Source organism: Panthera tigris, chromosome A3 (assembly GCF_018350195.1).
Source record: "Panthera tigris isolate Pti1 chromosome A3, P.tigris_Pti1_mat1.1, whole genome shotgun sequence".
NCBI classification, from domain to species: Eukaryota; Metazoa; Chordata; class Mammalia; order Carnivora; family Felidae; genus Panthera; species Panthera tigris.
Window position 1 is genome coordinate 10343928 of NC_056662.1, and position 26830 is coordinate 10370757.

The 26830-nt window shown below is 50.1% G+C and overlaps 1 protein-coding gene across 3 annotated transcripts in view; it reads left to right on the forward strand.

The window, feature by feature from the left end:
* The window catches only part of ATP9A (ATPase phospholipid transporting 9A (putative)), a 129668-nt gene that overhangs the window by 62602 nt on the left and 40236 nt on the right, over positions 1-26830 (forward strand). For all 3 annotated transcript variants that reach the window (XM_042980139.1, XM_042980141.1, XM_042980140.1), the window contains 5 exons: positions 4289-4365; positions 6251-6411; positions 7404-7546; positions 8490-8602; positions 16267-16479. In XM_042980139.1, coding sequence (XP_042836073.1) covers positions 4289-4365; positions 6251-6411; positions 7404-7546; positions 8490-8602; positions 16267-16479 — 707 coding nt within the window. The remainder of the gene's footprint in view (positions 1-4288; positions 4366-6250; positions 6412-7403; positions 7547-8489; positions 8603-16266; positions 16480-26830) is intronic.

Genomic DNA, 26830 nt, shown 5'->3' on the forward strand with positions numbered 1-26830 from the left:
GCGGTAATAAATACACGTTCACACGTCTATCTGGTTTTTATTCTGGTGATTTTCTTCTCTCCCTCCTGCTTTCCTTCTTTCCATGCAGAAAAAAAAAAAAAAAAAAAAAAAAAAGCAGACTCCACGCTCTCCGTGTGAACCACGAGATCATGACCTGAGCCAAAGTCAGATGCTTAATTGAGCCACGCAGGCGCCCCTAAAGGATTTTTAAGATTTTATTTTAAGTCCAGTCTCCTCCCCAACGTGGGGCTCGAACTCACGACCCCAAGATCAAGAGTCGCGTGCTCTATACCAGCTGAGCCAGCCAGGCGCCCCCAAAAGGCTTTGATCAAGCACCTCTATGTAATGCGGCCAAGGTCTGTTGCTGGACCCCGGTGCTGTGGTAGCATGCCAGAAGATTCTTGTCTCCGCCCTTGTGTTTCTAGTTTACTCTAAACTTCATACAGATTATGATTTTGAGGTGGAGGGTCTGAGGTGGAAAAGGCTTCTCAGCCTTAATCTCAGAGATGAACAGCAATAAGTTTTACTTACCAGGCTCTTTTTATTTACAGTGTTTTGCTGTCATTCTCTTGTTTTGGTCTCACGGCGTTAAATGAGGATTTAATGGAATGAAGAAGAGTTGAGTCTCAGAGAGGCTAAGCAACTTGCCTAAGGTCACACAGCCTAGGAGGTCCTCTCCCGGAAGGCAGAGAGTGGAAAGCAAGTTGGGACCTTGAAGAGGGGAGAAAAAAATTTCAGACCGTTTGTGAGTGGTGCTGCAGGAACAGAGAGAGCAGTGATGTCAACGATCCGGTAGCGGCACCTGCCAAGCCCTTCAGCGGGCGCAGGTTTTCGAGTGAGTCTGAGAAGGCGGACGTTTGCCGTTTCTTTGGCTGGCCTCAGTTTCCCCTGCTTCTCAGTGAGTCGTTCTCTGACTGCGCTGTGGTTCCAATGCGACCGTGAGGTTACATACGAGCCACTTCCTTCCTGGTGCTCAACTCAAGAAACGGCCGTCCTTAATGACCTTGATTAGATGAGATTTTACTTCTCTGTTCTCTGTAGAGTCTAACTCCTGGGTTTTGGTCACTCTGCTCTTATCACTTGAAAGTTTAAAAAAAAAAAGAAAACTTGCCAGGCAGCATGTAGGGTCCAGTGACATTGGCCGGCATCAATCTGTAGAGGATGCAGGTGCCACGGTAACCCGCCACCGGGCCGCTCGGCTGAGGAGTCACTGGGGTGAGACACGGAAGGGATGGCCGGGGGGGTGGGGGGGAGGCCTGGGGCCTTGGCAGAGCAGGTGGCCCGGCTGTGTCACGGAGCCCGGTTCTTCCCAGACTCTCCAGTCCGTTGTGCCGCTGCCTCCCCCGACCCTAGCCTGGCGGGTTGATCGTGGCCACCGTGCGACCCGCATGCGGTCACGCCGCGTGCCCCTCGCCCCAAGGCTTGGCGGGGTCGCATGCTTGAATGTTGCAGCAGCATCTAACTGCCGTAGACGTTTCTGAAGGCTCGCGCTCAGGGGGTAGCATTTGTCCTGTCACAGATGGGGAACAGAGGGGTCACAGAGCGGCGCTGACCCCGGGACCGCGCTGTCGTGGAGAGTTAGGAAGAACTTCGTGTGAAAGCCGACCGCAGCGGTGTGACTTGGGGAAAGAAACCAGCTGGCCAAACGGGGACGCGTCTGACTCCGCAGACGGATGGCAGAGGGTGACAGTGTGGAGGGTCAGGAGAGCTGACAGCACAGGAAGTGGGGGTCGGGTGGGGGGTGGAGGGGCTCTGGTCGGAAAGTCTTGAAGGGCTTGATCGGGCCCGGGGGGGGACCAGGATGAGCTGAGAGCCTGCCCCTGGCTGAAGCAAATGCCTGTGCTTCACACCTGCTGGTAGGACAGTGGCAAACGTGGACCCAGTGTCACCACATCTTCTGATGTTCCAGGAGAAGCCAGAATTCCTAATTTCTTTTTTTTTTTATGTTTTCTTATGTTTTTTTTATTTTTTTAACATTTATTTATTTTTGAGACAGAGACAGACAGAGCATGAACGGGGGAGGGTCAGAGAGAGAGGGAGACACAGAATCCGAAACAGGCTCCAGGCTCTGAGCTGTCAGCACAGAGCCCGATGCGGGGCTTGAACTCACAGACCGCGAGACTGTGACCTGAGCCGAAGTCGGACGCTTAACCGACTGAGCCACCCAGGCGCCCCTCTTTTTTTTTACGTTTTTATTTATGTTTCAGAGAGAGAGAGAGAGGGAGAGAACGAATGGGGGAGGGGCAGAGAGAGAGGAGACAGAATCCGAAGCAGGCTCCAGGCTCTGAGCTGTCAGCACAGAGCCCGACACGGGGCTTGAACTCGTGAACCGTCAGATCATGACCTGAGCCGAAGTCAGACGCTTAACCGACCGAGACACCCAGGCGCCCCTTAATTTTTTTTGCATGAAAACTCCTGCATTTCAAAGTTGGCAATGAATTCAGAACCTTTATTTATTTAGGTTTATTTATTTGTTTTGAGAGAGACGGAGAGGGAGGGGCAGAGAGAGAATCCCAAGCAGGCTCTGCGCTATCTGCGTAGGGCCCGAAGCAGGGCTCGAACTCCCGAACCCCAAGATCGCGACCTGAGCCGAAATCAAGAGTCGGACGCTTACCCGACTGAGCCCCCAGGCGCCCCGAATCCAAAACCTTTAAAGTGCTGTACAGACCAGCACAGGTCTGTGGTTTCTCTCTGGGTGACAGTGGCCGGCCTTTGGATCTTGTGGAGGTGGTTTTGGTCTTTAGCACAGGCGGAGGGTGGGTGGGGGGAGGCCATTTTCAGCGGCCTTGGGAGGCACCGAGGTCGGCTGGCGCCAGCGGGGGACCCGTTCAGAGGCCCTAGTTGTTAGGACCCTCTCGGACCCTGGACGTCGGTGACTGAGACCCACCACCTCTGTGCAGGAGTGGGTGCAGTGGCTGCGTGGCCTCCCCTAGTTTAACTGTCTCCGCGGCCGCAGGCCTGCGTCACTGGAGCCTGCCATCTGCCACGGAGTCTCCAGGGAGCTCTCCCCGGCCTTCCCTCTGCTGAGCGTTCCTGGAAGGGAACCGCATCGTGTGCATTAAGCTTGGAAGGGGGACTTCGGCGTCTCCTCCCAGGGCTTTGTCCGGGGGACACAGTCCCTGTGCTTCACCTGGGCTCGGGCCCTTCCACCAACTCTGTTTGAGGCTCTCTGAGGCTTTGCATGTCCCTCTGAGGGAGGAGAGTTCGGATGTTCCAGCAGAGACTAGGTTGCTTGTGCTCCTGGGAATCTTCCCTGAAGGTTTGGCAGGGCTGGCCCCTTCTCAGGGTTCGAGCTTCCGCTCAGGTGTCCTCAACTCAGAGGCTGCTTTGCTGACCGCCCGGCACAGACCGGCAGCCTTCTCCGGCCTCCCTTCCCGTTCTTCCGCCTGAACTTCACCATGGCACCTGCCGCTGTCCGTGACTACCTGCTTCTCGTCTGCTCCCTCGCTGTCTGTCTTCCCCACCGTGTTGAGACTTGTCACGGCATACCCTGAAAAGGGCGGACAGTGGTAAACTTTTAATCTTGCCAGTTTCACCCCAAAATAGTCCCAACGTACGCTGCAGCCAACCGCATGTGCGGCAGAACCCATTTCTCCGCCTCTCCGCTGACCCTGGATGTTCTCAAGCTGAGGAATTTCTGTTGCTGTGATAGGGATTGAAATGGCTTAGTTTGCATTTCTTTGATGATTCACAAAGTTGAGCATCTTTTCTAATGTCAGCTAGCCTTTGATATTCCTCCTATAAATTGTTGACTTCTAGAAAGCGCGGTATCGGGGGGTGAGAGGGAGCAGGGGAGTTCTCAGGAAAGAATTGTCTTGTGGACAGACATCCCCGCCCCCCCCCCCCCAGTAGTCTCGTTAAGACACAGTGTCTGAAAGGAATCGGACTCAGCGGGAAGAATATGCTCTAATAAGAAGAGAGTGTATTTGAACTTCCATAATTGTTTATGAAGATAGGAATGTTCTAGGCACCTCTGGAGACCTCTGAGGGCAGAGGCACAAAGGACAGACCTCCACTCCCCCCAGGCTGCTGGGCCGCACAGACCAGCACTGAGCAGCGGACCTTATGGCAACGGTGCAAGTGCTCCGTATCTTTGCCGTGACTGTTGAGCACTTGAACCTGGCGAACGTGGAGTGAGAATGGGCGGCTGTATTTCACATACTACTTTCAATTGCATTTAAATCTAAACGGCTTCATGTGGCCACTAGCTACCATAGTGGTCACTGTGGCCATAGATCATCGTCTTTGTTAACAGCCCTTTGCGTTCATTATGCTTTCCTGATTTTAGGTACCGTTGTGGGTGTTGTTCTGTACACGGGCAGAGAACTCCGGAGTGTCATGAATACCTCAAATCCTCGAAGTAAGGTGTGTATGTGGTCCTAAGATGCATCTCCTTGTCAGAACTTTTTGACTTGATGTATCTTGATGATTGGTGTTGGCTGGGTGAGGGGCTAGATTTTGGCTTTTTATGTTTATTTATTTTTGAGAGAGAGAGAGAGAGAGAGAGTGAGAGAGAGCATGAGCACGGGAGGTGGAGAGAGAGGGGGACAGAGGATCCAAAGCGGACCCCACTGTGGCAGCAGAGAGCCTGATGCAGGGCTCAAACTCACGGTCTGTGAGACCGTGACCTGAGCTGAAGTCGGACGCTCAGCTGACTGAGCCACCCAGGCGCCCCTGAGGAGCTAGATTTAAAGACAGTAGGGTCGCCTGGGGGCTCGGTCAGTTGAGGGTCCGACTTCAGCTCAGGTCACAATCTCGTGGTTTGTGGGTTCGAGCCTCGCTTTGGGCTCTGTGCTGACAGCTCGGTCCCATTCTGTGTCTCCCTCTGTCTCTGCTCCTCTCCTGCTCATGCTCTTTCTCTCTCAAAAATAAATAAACATTTAGAAAAATTAAAAATCAAGATAGGAACACCTAACAGTGTTATTTCATTTATACAAACTTACTGCCTTTTCATATACGGGGTGTGTGTGTGTGTGTGTGTGTGTGTGTGTGTGTGTTTACGTACCTACAGATGCGTTCATGTAACACATAAGCAGGTATGCGTACGTATGTATGTGAATTCATAAAGCTTGTAAGTTAAAAGTGTTGAGCACCTACTGTGTGCTGTGTGTTCTCCATCCTTCACCCGCATCCCACTGGACCCTCACCCCAGCCTCTGAGCCCAGGCACTTCCACGGGCTCATCTGAGCCGAGCGGTGGCCTTGAGAAGCACCGCGTTCGGCCGAGCCGCACAGTGAGGAGGGGGCAGCCTCGGGTTCCCCCACCCCGCTGACGGCCGGCTGTGGCAAACGCGGTCCACGGTGCCATCTGCCCGGTGGCGGCCCCGTTGTCGCTTCTTTCGCACCGTGACCTGCCCTCCCAGCCCGGCCCCTCCTCCAGTTTCGAGGAGCCAGAAAGTACAGAACGAGTTCCTCTGTCGACACCGTGAACGAATGCCACTCACCGTCATGACCGTCCTTACAGCCGGAAGGCCGTTTGTTTGATGTTTCAGCCTTACCCTGGGCCACGTTTCTGTGAAGTTCTGGCTTTGGTGTGCCAGTTACTTTTTTTTTAACTTACACGTTAACGTAAATACGCAGTTGGTAAGATCCTCGTGTTCAGCAATACAGCCCTTAAACGTCAGGTGCCCCCGGTGTCTGTGCCCTGAACGCAGGCAGTGCTGGATCAGCGTGTGGTGCGGGTCTAAGAGGTGGGGGCGGAGTCATTTTACAGGCGGCAGTGGCGGATGGCAGAGGTCATGCCACACAGAGCGCCACCAAATGCAGCGGTAACCTGCTTATATGTTTGCAAGTCTCCATCTTCTTTTTTAAGTTTATTTTTGAGAGAGAGAGAGAGAGAGTCTGTGCACGAGTGGGGGAGGGGCCGAGAGAGAGAGGGAGAGAGAGAATCCCAAGCAGGCTCTGAGCTGTCAGCGCAGATCGCAACGCGGGGCTCGATCCCACGAACCGTGAGATCATGACCCGAGCCACAGTCAAGAGTCGGTTGCTTAACCGACTGAGCCACCCGGGTGCCCCAAGTCTAAATCTTCTTAATCGTTAAAAAAAAAAAAAAAATTGAAATCCAAATTCTTTGAGGTTCTTTGGATGTCTGTTAGGAAGTCCAGCCCACGGGGCCCGGTGTTCTCAACCGAGGGTACGGGGGCTGATGGGTCCTACCGACTCACCGGGGTGGAGGTGTTCTTGAGTGGAGGACCAGTTCTCCGGGTAGTGGACCAGCACCCACTAGCTCTCCTTTGTGCCTTGTCCCGCAGATTGGCCTGTTTGACCTGGAAGTGAATTGCCTCACCAAGATCCTCTTTGGTGCTTTGGTGGTGGTGTCGCTCGTCATGGTTGCCCTTCAGCACTTTGCTGGTCGTTGGTACCTACAGATCATCCGCTTCCTCCTCTTGTTCTCCAACATCATTCCCATCAGGTAAGCAGAGGACGAGTCATGACATTGTCTTCTCTTTCCTCGCGGTCCCTTTGAAGAACGATGACCGGGAACTGTCAGGGTCAAGGATGTGAGCCGCGCTCTGTGGCTGTAGCATCAGGAGGGAGGGCGCCTTCCTCCCTGAAGCATCCTTTCCTGAATCAGTCTCTGCTCAGAAGATCTTGCCTTGCCTGCTTTATGCCAGGGATACCGCTCAGAGTCCTGTCTCCTCTGCCGGCTCAAGAGGTTGGGAGTGGCTGCTGGGAGTGCTGCGTTGAGACAGGTCCTGAATCCGGGCTCAAAGGGGACCACAACAGGGAGGAACCCTGAAGGCACTGTGCCGAGGGAAACCAGCCGGTCCCCAAAGGACAAATCTGTGTGATTCTCCTCCTGTGGGCTCCCTAGAGCAGTCACATTCAGGGAGACGGAGAGCAGATGGGTGGGTTCCAGGGGCTGGAGGAAGGGGAGAACGGGGCGTTGTTTCATGGGTATGGAATTACAGTTTGGGAAGATAAAAAGTTCTGGAGACGGATGGTCTGTGACGGTGGTACAACAGGCAGATCATACTTGATGCCGCTGAGCTGTGCACGGACTGGTTTCAGTAGTAAATTTGTTAACGTGGATTTTGCCACAAGTTAGAACAGCACATTATCAAAATACATTGGCTCAGAGGACCAGTAATTAGGACAAAAAAAAACAAAAAAGGACTAAGACAACTACCGTTTTAGTATTTTAAAAGCATTTAAAGTTTTCAGTGTTCTATCTTAGTCCAAAATAGAAGCGCTTCACGAAAGTGAAAACTCGGGTGGTGAGTTATCTGAGAGCGGTGTTGACTCTTGTCAGATGTGGGGATTCAGCCGAAGACGCGCGTCTGTAGGCAGGGATTCCAGATGTTGTGGCCCAGATGCGTGTTAAGAGTCCTCGCCATCTGCCGAGACCCTGGGAACCTCGCAGATGTGCTGTTATTAACCTGTTTGCTCTGGTCGTCTGACTAGTCTGCGTGTCAACCTGGACATGGGCAAGATCGTGTACAGCTGGGTGATTCGGAGGGACTCGAAAATCCCTGGGACCGTGGTTCGTTCCAGCACGATCCCTGAGCAGCTGGGGAGGATTTCCTACTTGCTCACAGACAAGACAGGTGAGCTGTTTCCTGGGCCTTCCCAGGCTTCTGGGTGAGGCGGGTGCCTGGATTCTCTTTTTGGATGTGTTAGAGAATATGCTCCTGGACCTTTGGATGAGGGCTGATGATTTGGTGACGGTGACCGTGATGGTCGTCGCCATCGTCAAGCGGCAAAGCCTTACGCGGTACTAATTACGCACGGGGCGCTCTTCTGGGTGTTTAGTTAACCCTCCACCTAATCTTGTGGGCATGTTTATCCCCATTTTACAGACGAGGAAGTGAGGCACAGGGAGGTTTACTGCCTTGTCAGAAGCGCAGGGCGACAGAGCAGGCAGTCTGGCTTCAGGCCCTCGTAACCACACCCCAAAATACTTTGCAGTTTAATATCAGAGTGACTGAGAGCAAGGCCGGGGGCGATACCTGGGCTTAAGCTTCGTCTCTACCATTTGGCGGCCGTGGGACAAAAGAGCGTCCGTTATAAAGGTCTGGGGTGGCTCACCAAATCAGAGAGAAATTAGGTTTCAGGAGGGAGCAGAGCCAGAGAATTTCTGGGTACGTTAGCATCAGAATCCCCGGGTTAGTCTCTGTGGGACTCCATGACTGGGGTGAACTTGATTCTGTTCGTCTTCTGTCCAGGTATCTGTCTGCTCGAGGTTCAGACATAGAATAGAATCTAGTGCACGTCCTGGGCCACCATCCTGGCCGATGGAATGAGTCAGACACCCTGACCATCCCAGGGAGGGACGGTGGTCGTGTCCCCATGGAACCCCAGGATGCCGTTTCAAAAGAAAAGGAATTAGGTTCTGGGCAGGCCAAACAACACAGAGGTCTACCCGGCTGGGGCAGTGTGGAGGCCAGCGTAAACACCTAGCAGTAAACTCTCAGGAAACGGCAGCCGTCGTCACGGTGAACGACAGCCCCAGGATGTGGGCACCGTTACTCGATTTGTCTTGTGTTTCAGGAACGCTTACCCAGAATGAGATGGTTTTCAAACGGCTCCATCTGGGCACCGTGGCCTATGGCCTCGACTCCATGGACGAAGTACAGAGCCACATTTTTAGCATTTATACCCAGGTAAATCCTTCTGTTTTGACACTTGAAACGGTTCCTTTGCATTTATTAACAGTTGTGTTGAGCTGTCGTTTGTAACACTGTCCAGTTCGCCCATTTACGGTGTGCCCTTCAGTGGTTTTTGGTTTATTTACAGTTTCGTCGTCATCACCCAGGAGAGAAATCACATCCCTGTTCGCCGTCATTCCCGCTCTCCCCCCCGCCCCCACCTCGTCTTCCAAACCCATGGTGACCTTCGGTCCTTTGTGTTTTGGATGAAATTGCAGTTGAGGGGCACCTGGGTGGCTCAGTCGGTTGGGCGTCCGACTTCGGCTCAGGTCATGATCTCACGGTTCGTGAGTTCGAGCCCCGCGTCGGGCTCTGTGCCGACAGCTCGGAGCCTGGATGGAGCCCGCTTCGGATTCTGTGTCTCCTTCTCTCTCTGCCCCTCCCCAGCTTCCACTCTGTCTCTCTCAAAAATAAATACATGTTAAAGAGAAATTAAAAAAAGAAAAAAAGAAATTGCACTTGAGACTTCCCCCATCTACCTCCTTCCCAGAGTTAACCTGCTCTCCGGAAACGCTTACGGCTGTTAGGAGAAACCTAAGAGAAACTTGTTTGCCCTTTACCGAGTGCCAGAAATAGCTTTGAGAGCCTCCTGGTTCGTGTCACTTCCTGGTCAGGAGCCAACGCAGCGGGAATGAGCCACCTGCTCCTGAAACAGTGTCACCCATCAGCTTCCGTGTCAACCCCGCAACCGCGTGCGGGAGAGTAGCCTGTCAGAGATGGCCTTCCGCTCTGCTGCTGCTCCCACAACTTTTCCCACAGAGTTTTTCAAAATCGACCCTTTTTTCACAGAAGGGTATTGCTAACATTCCTTAAAAGTCACACCAGTGGCTCCCACCTCGGCTTCTCAGAATTGCTGCTGACGTTTTCAATACAAAATGGAACAAAAGCAAGGAATACCCGAGAGATTCTGATGCGTTACGATTAGGGGTGGGCTGGGCTTCTGTGTGTGTGTGTGTGTGTGTGTGTGTGTGTGTGTGTGTGTGTGTGTGTGTGTTTAATTATTAAAAAAAATTTTAATGTTTATTTTTGAGAGAAAGAGAGAGAGAGAGACTGAGTGGGGGAGGAGCAGAGAGAGGGAGACCCAGAATCCGAAGCAGGTTCCAGGCTCCGAGCTGTCAGCACAGAGCCCATCGTGGGGCTCGAACCCACGGACCGTGAGATCATGACCCGAGCTGAAGTCGGACGCTCGACCGACGGAGCCACCCGGGCGCCCCTGGGTTTCTGTGTTTTAATCTTAAAATGAGGGGGCGCCTGGCTGGCACAGTCAGTTGAGCATCCGACTCTTGATTTTGGCTCAGGTCACGATCTCACGGTTCGTGGGTTCGAGCCCCGGGTTGGGCCCTGTGCTAACAGGGTGGATCCTGCTTGGGATTCTCTCTCTCTCTCTCTCTCTCTCTCTCTCTCTCTCTCTCTCTCCCCCCCCCTCCCCCTCTCCCTGTCTCTCTGCTTCTCCCCTGCTTGTGCTCACTCGCTCTCTCTCTGAAAAATAAAAAAACTTAAAAAAAAAAAACATAAGATGACATACCAACAGATGCCTTGGTAATTCTGAGACACATCAGGGCTAAGTGCTTACCCGCGGGTACATGTTGTGGCTCTCGTTTGGAGAGGAGAAGAAAGAGGCCGGGTTTTACTTAAATTTGTCAAAATAGACGATGATTTTGTTGTCAGAAATCCAGTTAGAAATGTGCAGGAAGTATTTCTCTACAGGGGTTAAAGGTGGAATCCACGAGTACTGCATGGCACAGTTCTACCGGGCATTTAATTTTCCGGAACATTCGCTGGTAGGCATGCCCGGGTTTCCAGGTTATCTCCTAAAAACGGCAGAGCAGGAGATGCAGCTGGGGAGTGGGAGTGGGTTTTAAATGGAGGACAGTTAATTTGATTTATGTAACGTTCTCCTGTACAGTCAGTGGTGAAACTCCTGTAGTTTTCTTCGAGGCTCCCCGTGTGGGCATTTGTGGCTTGTCTCCAAACGGGTCCATGGACCATTTTCAAAGATGTACTGTAGGATTCCTGAAAAATCACGAGGACTCTGTTGGACAGGAAGGAAAGGCCACAGCCAACCCCCGTTCCTGCCCCTCTCTCTGACCTGTCTTCCTCTGTGGCACCGGTGCCCCCAGGGCTCTGTCCCAGCTCCTGTACCTCCGTCCTAGGCGGTCCCTTCCCCCCCCCGCCCCCCCCCCCCCCCCCCCCCCGGCTTCCATTGCTCTGCAGATACTGGTGTTCCCCCTCGCTGTCTGCACCCCAGCCCTTCTCACTCGCTAGAGCGAAATTCCGCTCTCCCTTGCTCGGCTGTCTGCAGTCTCCCTCCCGGCCCCCCCGCACGGTTTTCCTGCTTCTCCTCTTGCTCAGGGGCCCCCCTTGTACCGTCAGCTCCCTCTTGGGGCTGAGACTTGCACGTGGTCCAGGCGTGGCCTTCATGCCCACCCTCCTCCCTCCCCCCACCTCCCCCAGGGCAGGGGAGCTGGCTCGGAAGGGACTCTTCCCTCTGAACCATCGGCCCCCAAATGCCTCCCGGGCCCCACCCGAGGGGGTCCACCGTGTGGGTTCTCACGCTTATCGGCGCCTGGCCGGACACCCCTGCCTCTCCAGCCCCCTTCTCAGCACCGCTGGCCGGCCGATGATTACACTGCACGGCTTCACGGTCACGGTGCGTGTCCCCCGGCAGGAGACACAGCCTGGCGCGTTTCGGTGGTGCTTTTATGAGCTTGTGGTGTTTACAGAAACCATCCCTTCTCGGGGATATTTGCGTAGCTCAGCTTTTATGGTCCGTTTTCACCTTAGCACAGATAGCACTCATAGTAAAGTGTTAAAAGGCAGAAACGACACGTCTTAACCATGAACTCTACCCCACACCCCTTCCTTAGCGGAAGCTCGTGAATTGATTTGCCCGTCCTGGCCTTGGATTTAAAATGCCTGGGTGTTGTAGGGTTAGGTTGTCTGGAGACTGGAGTGAGCTCAGAATAACAGTACCCGCCCACCTCAGCGAGGTGCGTCCTTTCTTTTCTCATGACATCTAAAAATCCTGCAGTGGGCACATAAATACTTTCGTGATGGGGTTATGGAGGCTTTCCCGGGTTTTTAAAACAGCCATAAAATTCAGCTATGTTGTGTCCCTTTCAGTAACTTTTGTTAGTAAGTTTACAGAGTTGTGGAACTATAACTAAATTAGACCACTACAACCCAATTTTAGAATATACCCACTACCCGAAAAGATTCTCCTGAGCCCATTACAGTCACTCACTTAAATTTAGAGTTGGATAATGGGATTTTTGTGCCAGTGTTTCATGAAGCCCAGTATTTGGAGCAACTGGGTCAGATCACTTGGGACAGAATCTCTAAACATAAAACTTGTAACAAGTGAGCCTTCCGAACAACAGCAGTGTTTGAAAACAGCTACTATGAATCTGAAGTTTCCCCTTATTTTTCAGAACATCAGTGTCTAAATCTGTGGACCCTAAAACAGTTTGCAAGATGACCCGTGGAGTACCGAAGAAAAGTCACTCTTTATTTTCATCTTCAAAATTAAAGCAACATTTATTTTTATTTTTATCTTTTTTTTTAAGTTTATTTTTGAGAGACAGAGACAGAGTGTGCGTGGGGGAGGGGCAGAGAGAGAGAGAGAGAGAGAGAAAAGCAGGCTCTAGGCTCTGAGCCGTTGGCAGAGTTCTACACAGGGCTCGAACTCATGAACGGCAAGATCATGACCTGAGCCAAAGAGTGACGCTTAGCCAACTGAGCCACCCAGGCGCCCCTAGGATACATTTCGTTGCTGCAGAAGAAATAAAGAATGTAGATAGGCACGAAGAAAAAACATAGATTTACACTGCCAAACTGTTCCTCTGCTTTTGCGTGTCTGGAGAATCCATGTATCTATGGATTCTTTAGGTATAGAAGGCCCAAACATACCTATTTCTTAAAATCTTTATTGGTTATTCTGAGAAGCGTTTCCAGTTAAGAACCACTGTTAGAATATCACTATCAAACTTACTTTTCTTCACACGGACACACACACACACACGCACGAGCCAACTTAACTTTTTTTCACTCGTGTCAGTGATTATGATAATTTTAATGGTTTTCTAACAGAGCCAGGACTAGGGTAAGGAGACTGAGGTACGCCCCCAAGGAGCAAAACTTAATGAGATACCGGAAAAAACCCGCAACAACCCCAAACACAGAAGTCAAGATAAGTCCTATGGTGATGCGATATTTAAAAAATTCAGGCAGAAGTCCGTGATGAACACAGTTCTGCAGTTTGGAATCGATGGGATCCAGCTCTGGATTAGCACAGTGAAGTCTCCCCTCCCTCACCCTAGTCCAGGCCCTGGCTTTGTACCCCGGTTCTCAGCCCTGGCACGGTGACGTATCGGGCCGGATCGTTCGTTGTGTGAGCTGTGCGTCGCGGGATGGTCAGCAGCGCCCTTGGCCTCTACCATGCAGATGTCTGTAGCACCCCCTCCCCCAGCTCTGACAACCAAGAGTATCTCCGGGCACTGCCCCACGGCGGGGGGGAGGGGCGAAAGTGCCCATGTTGAGAACCCCGGTGTTCTGTGGGGTTCAGTTTCAACAAACTGAAAAGCGCTGCCTGTGTCATGCTGGAGGATGTCTGTTGAGGGGTAAACGTTGTGGTTATTCAGTCGCTTAATCATCCTGTACCTCCGTGGACCCATCTGGAAGTAGTGGGTGTGAGCCTGTCTCTGTGGGGGTGGCCCTTTGAGGTTAATGAGCTCTCAGCTTTGAGCTTTATTTGGGGAGTGAAGCAGGGCTGTCGAAACAGGAGTCCTTCCTCTTTGATGTGAGTGTATTTTTACCAGTGGCGGCCCATTCCTAATATCCGTGAGTGTTACGAATGCTCGTAAGTGGTGACGTTTTCATTGCACTTCAGAAAGAAAAGGGATGCTTGTGGTGACTGAGCATTGAGTTTTTGCATTAATCTCTCCTCCGGTACGGAGACTGGAGTTCTCGCTGGGGCGCGTCCCTGCCGTGGATCGATAACGAGAAATGGAGGTCTATGGTTCATTTTCACCTCTGCGTCTCGTGTGTTGGCTGGGATATGTCGAATGACCTCGAAGCATTATGTGGTGCGAGGTTCCCGCCCGAGGGCCGGGGCCAGGGGCCCTTGGACGTGGGGGTCTTGACTCCTCCTTTAGCTTCTGACCTCATGTGGAGCTGTGCTGTGCCCTTCCACGAGAGGACCGGTGGTTTCTCCCCAGGGCGAAAAGAGCTGTAACCAGCCTCTGTGGATACCACATCTGTTTTTATTTTCCCCTGGTATTTTTTAAGTAAGGAGAAATGTGTGTGGGTTAAAGGGCCTGTGGGGAGGAGGCTGGAGATAAACACTGTACGACGTGAAACTCTTCCATATGGGCAACGTGAGGGAGTTTGAAGACCGGGCCCTAATACTCATGCTGGCAGAGCCCCTGGGAATTCCCAGCACCTTAACGATCTACGTGGATTGCCATTCGGTGTGTGGATGAGCCTTTTCTTTGAGAATTAAAAGCCAGTTTCAGAATCGGCGATTCTAATTCCTCCTCCCTGAGACATCTTGGTTGGAAAGGGGGATGATTGTTGACTGGGGAGAGAGACAAACGAACGTGGGGACATTACACCAATCCCTGTGATGCTGGTTGGGGCCAATCAGCCTCGCCTTCTGACTTGTTGTCAGATGGTGCCCTGGTCTGGAAGCGAGGTCTTTGCAAAGACCTGAGCGGCCGTGTTTCTCTCTCTGCCTCGCTCTAGACTGGTTTCCCCTGGGATACAAAACCCCAAAGCTCTGTGCCAGCCCACATTTGAAATACTGCTGGAAGCGTGTGACTTCTGCAGACGTGACATCAGATTGCTGGTAAAATCCAGAGGTGTGCGAAGGATGCCCTTCGCTCGTCCTTTCCTTCAAACCCGCTATCTGCAAACCTTGCCGGCCAAAGCGATGGCTTGGTCAGAGGTCTTGCTGTTGCCCTGATGTTAGATAATAATTTGGCCCAGGTGCTGAGGAATGTGGGCAAAATGAAGACACGCGTCTGTGGCTAGAACATAAATTACAGAGCTCAGAGAGAACGTTCTGGATTTGGTCTTTCCAGCGGAGAGGACCTTTCTGTAAATCTTCAGTCCTTGTTATAATTTTAGAGGTAAATTCTTTATAATTAAAAGCACTTGGCAAATAATGATTCATTTAAACTGGAGTTCTGATTCATTACCCTAATTATCGTAACCATGCAGTGCCCTTTGGCCTGGAAGTGAAACTCGTGTCCTCTTGGCACCAAAGGTTAACAGAGCAGGAAGCCGGAGCACTGTGTGTGCCTGTATGACCAGAATAATTTAGTAATTGTCTAATTACCTGAGGAGTCTAATGCCACTGCTAAAAATAGTATTAAAAAATTAAATGAAAGTCGTTTTCTTCTCATCTGTTCTCTATTTTGGGCAACCACATGTTCACGGGTAGAAGACGGGATTCATTCCAAAAGATTGGGTCCCTTCTCTTCTGCTGGATGAAATACGTTTCTAATGGACTGTGGGCTCCAGTCGCTCCCGAAACTTCTCTGACTTCCGGGGCTCAGCCGTGGAGCAAGACTATGTTGCAGGGTTCTTTTTGTCCCAAACTGTGATGTAAAACCCAGAACTGCTGTCGGCCAATTTGATATTTATTTCTTCCTGGAAATAGAAAAAAAAAAAAATCCTGTCCGGGCAAGATGTGCCACCGTCGCCTTAGCAACACAAAGTTGTTCATTTGCTCCTCAAATACCGGTGCGTGCCAGGCACTGCCGTGGGCCCTAGGATTGCGGTGACAGATAACACACACATGGACAAGTTCTGTTCTCACGGCTTAACGGGAGAGTCGTCAGGTCAACAAGTTGGTTTTAGCCGGAACACGACATCCCGCATTGCAGCGTGGAAGCATGACTTCTGGCAGGAAGATAAGCTGGGGCTCTTGCGGAGGGCCTCTCTGAGGATGCAGCATTTGAATCGAGACCTTCAGTGATGACATGGAGTGAGCCAGCCCTGCTGAGATCTGGGAAATGATGTGCCCGGCAGAGGGCAAGGCAGGTGCAAAGGCCCTGAGGCAGCAAGGAGCGTGGCAGTGTTCAGAGAACAGAAAGGCCAGTGTGGCTGGAGCAGAGAGGAGGATGAGGAACGTGGCAAGAAGGGAGGTTACAGAGGTGGGCAGGGCCTGACCAGGCAGGCTCCATGGACCACGGGAGGGCATCTGAGGTCTGTAGAATACGGAGCACAGGACAGCCCCTGCAATAGAGAATCATCCTCCCCACGTGTTGGTAGCGCCCAGTTTGAGAAGCCCTGACCTCACCGGCCTCGCCTGCAACGCAGTGGGGGCTTCGCTCTGTCAGAGGCCCTGATGCCACCGAAAGGAAGATGGATTGACTTGTTCATGGGTAGAATGACCCGCATCCCCTGAATTGTAATTTTTCCTCCGTTTCGCTGTAAATGATTGGGCTCCTGAAAATCACTTGCCGTTGAGCGCGGTGTCACTGCAGATGTCGTCTGAGCGCTGTGCATTGAAGCCACGCGAAGAAAAGCAGTGTCTCCACGTGGTTGCTCTTCCACACGTTCTAGACCCTTCTGTGTCTCCAGTCATCCTCCTTGTTCTTTTGTCTTTCCTGTAGCAATCCCAGGACCCGCCTGCTCAGAAGGGCCCCACGCTCACCACCAAGGTGCGGCGGACCATGAGTAGCCGTGTGCACGAGGCCGTGAAGGCCATCGCCCTCTGCCACAACGTGACTCCCGTGTACGAGTCCAACGGCGCGACCGACCAGGCCGAGGCTGAGAAGCGCTATGAAGACTCCTGCCGCGTGTACCAGGCCTCCAGCCCGGACGAGGTAAGCCGCCGGCAGGCGTGGCGAGGCGCCGAGAGACGCCGTGCGCCTCTGTTCCACACGCCGGGCGTGGGGTTCCCCGGGGAGCCACCCGTGAGCAGACACGAGCCAGGGTGACGCGGCCCTGCCAGGGAAACACACTTTCACACGCCTGCAGAACTTCCTTCCCCCTAGAGGAAACACTCTCAGACTTAAGATATGTCTCAAACGTGGGGCGCCCGGGGGGCTCAGTCGGTTGAGCGTCTGACTTTGGCTCAGGTCACGATCTTGTGGTTTGTGGGTTCGAGCCCCACGTCGGGCTCTGTGCTGACAGCCCGGAGCCTGGAGCCTGCTTTGGATTCTGTGTCTCCCTCTCTCTCTTTCTCTGCCCCTCCCCCATCCTCTCAAAAAAAATAAATAAACAAAAAAATTATAAGTACTCAGGGCATCTGGGTGGCTCAGTCGGTTGAGCGTCCGACTTCGGCTCAGGTCATGATCTCGCAGTTCGTGAGGTCGAGCCCCACGGCAGGCTCTGGGCTGACAGCTTGGAGCCCGGAGCCTCCTTCAGATTCTGTGTGTCTCTCTCTCTCTCTCTCTCTCTCTCTCTCTCTCTCTCTCCCCCTTCCCCACCAACCCCCTGTCTCTATCTATCTCAAAACTGAATAGACATTAAAAAATGTTTTTTAAAAATCAATGAGGATACTCAGAGTACTTCATTAAAAGAAAGAAGAAGAAGAAGAAAAAAAAGATCCATCCCAAGTACACAAATAGCCAAGAGGTGTTGCTTGTGATTCAGATGGCCAGCACATAAGGGTCCCGTTTAATCCACATCTTCCCTTTTTTAAAAACATCAGCCTTATTAAGATACAATCCACATGCCATACAGTTACCCATTTAGCATGTACAGTTCACTGTTTATTTTTAGTATCCTCACGGCCTGAGGCCTCCATTACGCGATCAGGGGGAGAACGTTTTTATCCCCCTTAAAGGAGGCACTCCATCCCATATCTTCTCCTGGACTCCTGCCCCCCTCCCCCCCAAGCTCGCTGTCTCCGGATTTGCCGAGTCTGGACGTTTCACACAAATGGAAATTTACAGTATGTGACACGTGTGTCTGGCTTCTCTCACTTCACGTTTGTTTTCAAGACGCATCCATGCAATGGTACGTCTCAGCCCTTCATGTCTCTCTGTGCACGAATAATGTTCCATCGTGTGGATAGTACTACATTTTGTGTATCCGTTTGTCAGTTGATGGACTTTCGGATTGCTTCTTTTTTTCTTTTATTCTTTTGCCGCCGCGGACCTTTGTTTCACAAGTGTTTGGTGTAACTTTGGAGAATCTTCATTTCTCTTGGCGTATCTTTAGGAGTAGGACTGCCGGGCTGTATGGTCAAAACTACGTTTGACCTTTTTGAAACTGCCACACTGCTCTCTAAAGGGGCTACGTTATTTTGCATCCCCACCAACCACGTGTAAGGGTTCCAATTTCCCTCCTCCTTTGCCATCATGTGTCCTTGTCGGGCCTTTTGATTCTGGCCATCCTAGGGAGCGTGAAGTGAAATCTCCCTCGGGGTTTTCAATTGCATTTCCTTGATGGCCACGAAGGCTGAGCAGCTTTTCATGTGCTTCTTGGCTATTTGTGTATCTTCTCTCCAGTGTCCTTTGCCCCCTTTTACTTATGTGTCTTTTTGTTGTTGAGTTGAAAGAGGTTTTTTGGTATATTCTAGACCAGGGTCTCTTATGGGATATATGATTTGCAAGCAATTTCTCCTATTCCGAAGGCTGTCTTTGGACTTTCACGATGGCGTCCTTTGAAACGCTAAAGCGTTCTGATGAAGTTTGGTCAGCCACGTCATTGTTTATACGTGATAAGCACATTATTTTGCTAGGACCACAAGGACTCATCTGATGCCATGTTCAAGAGCAGAGAGTCTCGTAGCACGGCTGATCTTTATTTTTTGTAACAAGCCCCTAATTGCTTTTCTTCCCGGGGTCTCATATGATGGGAGCATTCTGCATACGTGTAGCAGAGCACTTGGCCAGTATGAAAATAATACATTCTTTGCCTTCCTGACTTGAGTATGATTCAGGCATAGGGAACATTCTGGTCTTTTTTCCTTCTCCCTCCTTCCCTTCCAGAAAACTTGTATTCTGATTACGAAAGCCATTACATTTCAGGATAGAAAATTTGGACACTTCAGACAATTATAAGAAGAAACTGGGTCACTTGCAGTCTCGTTCTTAAAAGATGACAATAGGCAACTTTCCTTGAGCATCTGATACCCGTCAGATCACATTTGAAGTGCTTTCTGTGTATTATCTTAGTTAATCTTTCTAGCAACTAAGAGGTAATTTTATTATCTCGATTTTCAGAAGAGAAACATCCAGGACAGAGAGGTTAAACATTTAGCCTAAAGTCACCTGGATTTTTTTTTTTTAAACTTTTTATTCTGGAAATCATTTCAGACTTACAAAAAAAGTTGTAGAACTCGTACTCAGAATTCCCCTTTTACCAAAACTTCACTCAGATTCCTCCAATGTTAGCTTTTTTCTACCTGTGCTTTATCAGTCTCTCTCACCTTTGAAGAGTCAGCTGCAGACATGATCCTTATTTGCCTTTTTTTTTTTTTAAGTTTATTTATTTTGAGAGAGAGAGCAGGGGAGGAGGGAGAGAGAGAGAGAGAGAGAGAGACAGAGAGAGACAGAGAGGGGGAGAGAGAGAGAGAGAGAGAGAGAGAGAGAGAGAGAGACTCCCAAGCAGGTTCTGCACTGCAGTGTGGAGCCCAATGTGGGGCTTGAACCCACGAACCCTGAGATCATGACCTGAGCCGAAGTTAGACACTTAACCAACTCAGCCACCCAGGCGCCCCCAATCTTTTTTTGCTTTTAGGTGTTTTATTTTTTTTTTCCTAAAAAACAAGGACATTCATCAGAATCAGAAATTAACATTGCTACAGTACAGTTCTCTGTCCTGCAGGGGTTATTGAAATGTCATCAGTTGTCCCATGACTTAGCTTCTACTTAGCTTCACGAAAAAAAAAAAGAAAGAAAAAAAAGAAAAAAAAAAAAGAATCCCCCTCCCTCCCCCCCCAACCCCGCCATCAGAATCCAACCCAGGAACACACGCTGCATTCTGCTGTCACACCTCTTGTCTCCTTAAATCTGGAACAGCTCCTCGGCTTTCCTGGACTTTCATGGCCTTGACGCTTTTGAGCAATACAGGCGATTATCTCGTAGAACGTTCCTTGGTTTGGGTCTGACACTTAGTTACGGGGCAGGCTCCGTGTCTGTGTCGTTGCCGCTGTCGTCAGTGTGCGTTGTAAGGAGGCGCGTGCTGTTGGCCTGTCCTGCTCTCAGAGATGCTAACGCGGCAAAGTTTCCCTTCCCCGTGCTGATTCATCGTATCGTGGCAGCCCCCTGAGTGACAGGGCCAGGGTTTTTAACCCAGGGGACGTCTTGTCAGAACCTGAACTCTTAAGTCATTTTACTAAGTTATTTTCTAGAGGCCACTGAGAACTTTTTGATGTGTGATCTTCCAGTTTTTTTTTTCTTTCTTAATATTTTATTTCTCAGGGATCTCTGCATCCACTCTGGGGCTCGAACTCACCACCCTGAGATCAAGAGTCGCATGCTTCACGGGCTGAGCCAGCCGGGCACCCCCAATATCTTTTCATATGTTTTTAACTGAAAAGGGAATTTTAGCATAGAGTTTCATACCCTCTGTTTTAAACTTGGTATTTCATCATCCCTCTTTCCCAAATTTTTGAATAGTCTTAAAGACAGCTTTTGATAATTATGTGTATGTACCCCAATACCTTTTTTTAAATGTTTTTATTTATTTTTTTTTATTTAAAAAAAATTTTTTTTTTTTTTTTTTTTTTTTTGAGACAGAGACAGAGCATGAGAGACAGAGCATGAACAGGGGCGGGTCAGAGAGAGGGAGACACAGAATCTGAAACAGGCTCCAGGCTCCGAGCTGGCAGCACAGAGCCCAACGCGGGGCTCGAACCCACGGACCGCGAGATCATGACCTGAGCCGAAGTCGGCCGCTTAACCGACTGAGCCACCCAGGCGCTCCAATGTTTTTATTTATTTTTGAGAGAGCGTGAGCCGGGGAGAGGCAGAGAGAGAGAGAGACGGAGACAGAATCGGAAGCAGGCTCCAGACTCTGAGGTGTCAGCACAGAGCCTGACGTGGGGCTCCAACTCACAAACTGCGAGATCATGACCCGAGCTGAAGTCGGACGCTTGACGACTGAGCCACCCAAGCGCCTCCTAGAATCATTTTTAAACCATCTTTCTCTTCCCTCAGCGTTACAAGGGCTTCCAATTGTTTTTGGTTGTTCATTTTAGGGAGGGACGGGGCTTCTCTGGTAAATGAAGTGTTTCGAAGGTCCAGACTAATTGGAGAACATCGGTGAGCCTGGTGCTTGATGGCGTTTGGGGAGGGGCGGGGTTACCGCAACGAGACCCTGTTCCAAACTTCAAAAATTAAAAGACTTTCGGATGTGGCTTTCCCTGTCCAGTAGCTTCTTTCTCCTTCTTGGGGGCACTGGATTGTGGCCCCTGGGGGATGACCCCTTGTCATCTGTCCTTCTTGGGGGCACTGGATTGCGGCTCCTGGAAGGCGACCCCTTGTGGTCTGCTTGGTGTTTATGGAACAGCACAACTGTGCACCCAGTTCATCCGTGACCACTGACATTTGAACCCGATTTCCAGGGGTGAAGGATGTTGCAACCCTTGGCCAGATTCTGAGATGGGCCTTGTGTGTAGAGCGAGGGAGAGTGGGAGGAGGATGGATGTGGATGATCCGACCCATTTCTTCAGACTTGTGCTGTAATAACCAAAAACTTCAGATCTGTCATCATCTCTCCACCGAATTTAGTCTATTTGATCTTGCTTTTCCATCTGGAACTGGGAGACACTATCCCTGAATAGATGTCTAAGAGGGCCAGATTCTGGGTAGTTATGGGCGGAGGACCAGTAGCTTGGAGGGGGTTTAATGGGATTGGCATTTGAACAAGTTTCAGAAATGACGATCCGATCAGTACCGCTCCCTGTGAGCTCCTAATTTTGGCTATTGATCGGCACGCATACGGGAGGCCTTCAACGCCTGTCCCAGGCTCCTGGTTCCCACCCAACTTTGATATATTTGGTTTAGGGCCGGGCAGAGTTTTTCCATGAGGGTTAATCTTTCACAGAATGCTTTGTGCTTCTCTGCTCCTGTTCATAAATTCCACTCAGATTCAGATTTCTCTTGTTTTTCTAAGATTCCGAGTAGTGATTGGAAAAAAAAGAGGTGTTTTCTTTTGGTCTTTTGTGTCTTCATAGAGGTCAGTCCCCCCCCCCCCCAGCTTTATTTATTATCGTATAGTTATTTCGCGTTTATGGCAGATTATGTGAAAATACAGATAAAATAAAAAGCAAAATAAAAAGCAAACTGTCATCCTACTACTAACTAAAGGTGTAACTGCTATTAATATTTTACTGACCTGCCTTCCAAACTATTTCAAAAGATGTAGCATGCATCTTCTGAAAATACAAATCTCTGTGTATAAATACACCAGGTGGCAGAAAGGAGGCTAAATCTAGTTCCAGCAAAATCTTTCAGAAAGCTGTACTGTTTCTAAATCCCTGTAGGATTTCGCATCGACTTGGCTGTGTCTAGAATCCCACCTTTGAAATTCTATATCAATAAAACATTGCCGGTCTAGGCAAGGTCACGTGTATAGAATCCACATAGAGACCAGCACTCGTTTTAGTTCGGAGGCTGCCTGAATAATTTCTACCAGTTGGGGTGGGATTCATTTCCTGTAACAGAAAGCAGGATTTCCTAGATTTGTTTCCTGTGCACATTCTGCTTTGGAAGGCTTGCCGTGTCTTTATGCAGCTATTGATTACAGCCCGAGGGGCGCTGGGCCCTGCCTGCCCCCAAGCAGTAACTCCCAGCGGAAATGAACTAGATCTAATCTGGCCAGAGAGAGGTGCTCCTGGGTGCCCGGCCCGGACAGCATTCCCAGGTCACTTACTTCCCAGGTGTTTGTCAGCGTCACGGGTGGGGTGCGGTGGGAGAGGGTGGAGGGGTCGTGGTCGTGATGCAGTTTTTTTCTAACGAGTTCGTTTCTTGGCGTGAATGGTGAAGGAGGTGCTCTCCTAAGGCAGGTAGAACCAACCCTGCGATTCATTCGTTCGTCTTTTTCAGGAATTCTTTCATATGAAAAAAACAAAACACAACTTTTTTTAGGCATGTGAAATCACAAGTACTTATGTCTTCATTACAGAAAAAGTAACAATGTAGATTCAAAAGAGAAGTTGATAAACGTTAATTTTATCCACCACGTAGAGATTACAGTTTACATTCTGTTATAGATTTTCCCCAAGCACATGCGTCTCTATGTAGAAACATAATTGCATGTTTCTGTGGTGCAGATTCATCGTGTAGCCCAGGGAAGGAAGGAGGATGAAGTGAGTGAAGTCACATCTCTTACCAAATCCTATGGCTGTCACATTCCTGTTGGATTTCTGTCTGCAACAAGTGTGTGTGTGTGTGTTTATGTATCCGTGTTTGTGTATATGTAGGGGTGCTTGTGTGTGCACACACATGTGCCCTGTGAGTACGTGTGTGTGTGTGTGTGTGTGTGATGTGTGTTCTGATTGAAAGTTTCTCGATGCCTTGGCCATGCCTTGAATAGCTCACTAATTTCAGAGCGATTAATTACAAGTTCTCATCGCGTATAGGGTGTTCTGCAAGCCTGCCCCATGCTTGTGTCATAGGATGAGAAGCGTGTCTCTTTCTTACCCTGAAACCTTCATCTTGCCCCCTCTACACGGGGCCTCCCCCTCCTGGACATCTTTCTCTGAGACGCCCATTGTCACCAGTATCCGAGTATTCATGCAGAGATCTTTCTTTGCATATGTTAGAATTTTTTCTCGCCCCCTAATTATTGACACATTTTTAAAAATTTAAGAAGAGCACATTGGAGATTACAGATTCACTTTTGTACCTTGCTTTCAGTAGCTCTTGTTTTTAAAGCGTGTCAGTACTTGGAGCATCCCTGAGGTGTGACATCAGTAGAGGCCTGAGGTTGACTAAAACATTGGGTTGCCGTGGGTTCGTATCGTCTCTCGATGGCATTTCAAGACCCTCCCGTCTGCTGACTTTCATGGAAGGCGAGGGCATCACATTGGCCTCCTGAGACCCCCGATCGCAGCTGCCGGCTGTGTTTAATTGCCACATTCTGACCTGATTACCTGGGGGATTTTATTTTTATTTTTATTTCTTTGGCGGGCGGCGTGGGGGGGAAGGGGTGGGGGCAGAGAGAGGGGGAGTGGGAGGGGGAGAGAGGGAGGGGGAGAGAGAATCCCAAATGGGTTCCATGTTCAGTGCAGAGCCCGGCGTGGGGTTTGATCCCACAGCCTTGGGATCACGACGTGAGCCGAAAGCAAGAGTCGGGTGTTTAACCGACAGAGCCACCTAGGCGCCCCCATTTTACTTAGTTTTTGAATTAAAAAAAAATTTTAATTTTAATTCCAGCATAGCTGACGTACAGTGTAATAGTTTCAGGTGTACAATATAATGTTTCAGCAATTTCAGACCCCACCCGGTGTTCATCCTAAGTGTACTCAGTCCCCATCCCCCAACCCCCGTCCATCTGTCCTCCGGTAACCATCAGTGTGTTCTCTATAGAAGTCCGCTTCTTGGCTTGTTTCTCTCTCTTCCCACCCCCACCTTGTTCATTTGTTTTGTTTTCATTCCGCACCTAAGTGAAATCATATGATACTTCTCTTTCTCTGACTTATTTTGCTCAGCGTTATACTTTCTCACTCTATCCCTGTGATTGCAAATGGCAAGATTGCATTCTTGTTTTAGGGCTGAATAATACTCCGTATTCCACACAGACACGCACACACAGTGGGATATTCTTTATAGATCATCTATCACTTCTTTATCCATTCATCTGTCAGTGGACACTTGGACTGCTTCCACAGTTTGGCTATTGTAAATAACAGGGGTGCGTATATTCTTTTGTTGTTTTATTTTTGGGGTAAACACCCAGTAGCGTGATTACTGGTTGTAGGCTAGTTCCGTCTAATTTTTCCGAGAGAGAGCGTGTGTGTGCAGGTGGGGGAGGGGCGAAAGGAAAGGCGGGGAGAGAATCTTGAACAGGCCCATCATGGAGGCTGACACAGGCAGGGCTCAGTCTCATGACCATGAGATCACGACCTGAGCCCAAATCAAGAGTTGACAAAAAAAAAAAAAAAAAGAGTTGACACTTAACCGACTGAGCCACCCAGGTGCCCCAAGTAGTTCTATTTTTAACTTTTAATTTAACTTAATTTAATTTTATTTTTATTCTTTTTTAACTAATCTCTCTGCCCGATGGAGGGCTCGAACTCACAACCCCAAGACCAAGAGTTGCATGCTCTACTGACCGAGCCAGCCAGACGTCCCTACTTTTTAACTTTTCGAGGAAGCTTCATCCTGTTTTCCACAGGGGCTGCACCAGTGTGCATTCCCACCAGCAGTGCAAGAAGGTTCCTTAGTGGGGTGATTTGGGGCAAATCGTCAGTGAGCTGACGACAGTAAGACACGGCCACCTGCCGAGTTCCTGCTTGGTGTGCCAGGGGCATTGTGCTCTGGGCACCTCCTACGGCTCACGGTTACTGCCGTGGTGCCCGTTTAGCGGATGAGGCGTAGGTTGGCTGACGGGTGTCCCCAAGGCCACGTGGCTGGCGAGACGAAAACCAGGCAGCCCGCGTCCCAGGGCTGGTTCTGTGACTGCGATACTGCTGCTCTGCCCGTGGGAGGAGGGCTCGCATGTGCTTTGTCGCTCACGAAACACTACTGAGTGCTGTGCATCTGTGTTGGGAGCTTCAGGCTGATGTTGGGTGAGCTTCCAGAGCGTCTGGTTATTCTGGCCTGTTCTGAGCCAGCATTCGGGGTATGTTTGCCTCCCAGGCTCCGTGAAGTGTGTTTTTTGATCCCTTCCCTCTGTCTCATCTGGAGAAGCTTCCACACTGGGTACTAAGAAAACTTCTGGGAGCCCCCCGAGTGCCTTGTCTTCACCACCCATCTCTCCAGGGTCCTGTCCTTAGAAAGACAAACCAAAAGGGTATGTTTCTCCTCTGATCTCCAGTGACCTTGAAACAGCCCTCTTACAGACAGCACGAGAGATCAACAAAGAGCTGCGTGCACAGGTCCCCCCATCGATGGCAGAGTCTGCCAAGGAGGCCATTCCTGAGCCCGTGTCACCTTGCTGGGAGATAGAAAAGTATGGTGAACGGGTGCCTGGCTGGCTCAGTCAGTGGAGCGGGCGACTCTTGATCTCGGGGTTGTGGGTTCAAGCCCCACATTGGGTGCAGAGATCACTTAAAAATAAAATCGTAAAAAAAAGTACAGTGAAGATACAGCTCAGCGAGAAGCAGATTTTATAAGTGTAACATAGGCTTGTTATAGAAAAGGTAAACAATTAGAGAAAAAAAAACATTTTGGTATTTTTCCTCTCGCTTCCATACCTATAATTTAAATGTTTAGTCATTCCACATTCTATCTTGATTTGTCCACCTGGTAATATATTGTCTTATCCCTGTCAAGTAGCCATCTGTGATAGGATTTTTATTTTATTAAAAAAAATTTTTTTTAGTGTTTATTGTTGAGAGAGAGAGAGAGAGACAGCAAGCAGGGGAGGGGCAGAGAGAGAGGGAGAAACAAGAGTCTGCAGCAGGCTCCAGGCTCTGAGCCATCAGCACAGAGCCCGACGTGGGGCTCGAACTCATGGACTGTGAGATCATGACCTGAGCTAAGTCGGTTAAGACACTTAACCGACTGAGCCACCCAGGCGCCCCTGTGATAGGATTTTTAATGGCTACGCTCTTTCCTGCTGCTTAGGTACACCACAGATTATTTATTTTGTCTCCCGCTTCTGTCCATCTTAAATTTTGATGTCCTGACATAGCCTGACGGGTTTAATCTCTGCACATCTCGGAGTGTGTGTGTGTGTGTGTGTGTGTGTGTGTGTGTGTAAAAGGCTCCAGGTGTCTCTTTTTGCATCTTTGTAACCGTGTTGCAGAGTGAGGATAAAAACCACCCCAGGGAAGGGCAAACCTGTGGCCTTGCTGGGGTCCTGCCTTCTCAGCCCTTGTGCGGACCTGAGGTTTTTCCCTCCAGGACCACATTCATTGCTCAGGGGTGCCCTTCCTTAAATGCCTCCTTGTACCTGTGCTCCGGGCTGTTGGACAATGACTGCATTCAGACGTGTGTGCAAATGAGGGAGAAAGATTTAGGAGGTGGGTGGGGCTTTGCCCTCCTGCTGCCTTGTTTTCGCCCCAGGGTGAGTTCAGAAAACAGAGGTCAGGAACTTAAGGAGAAAACACTC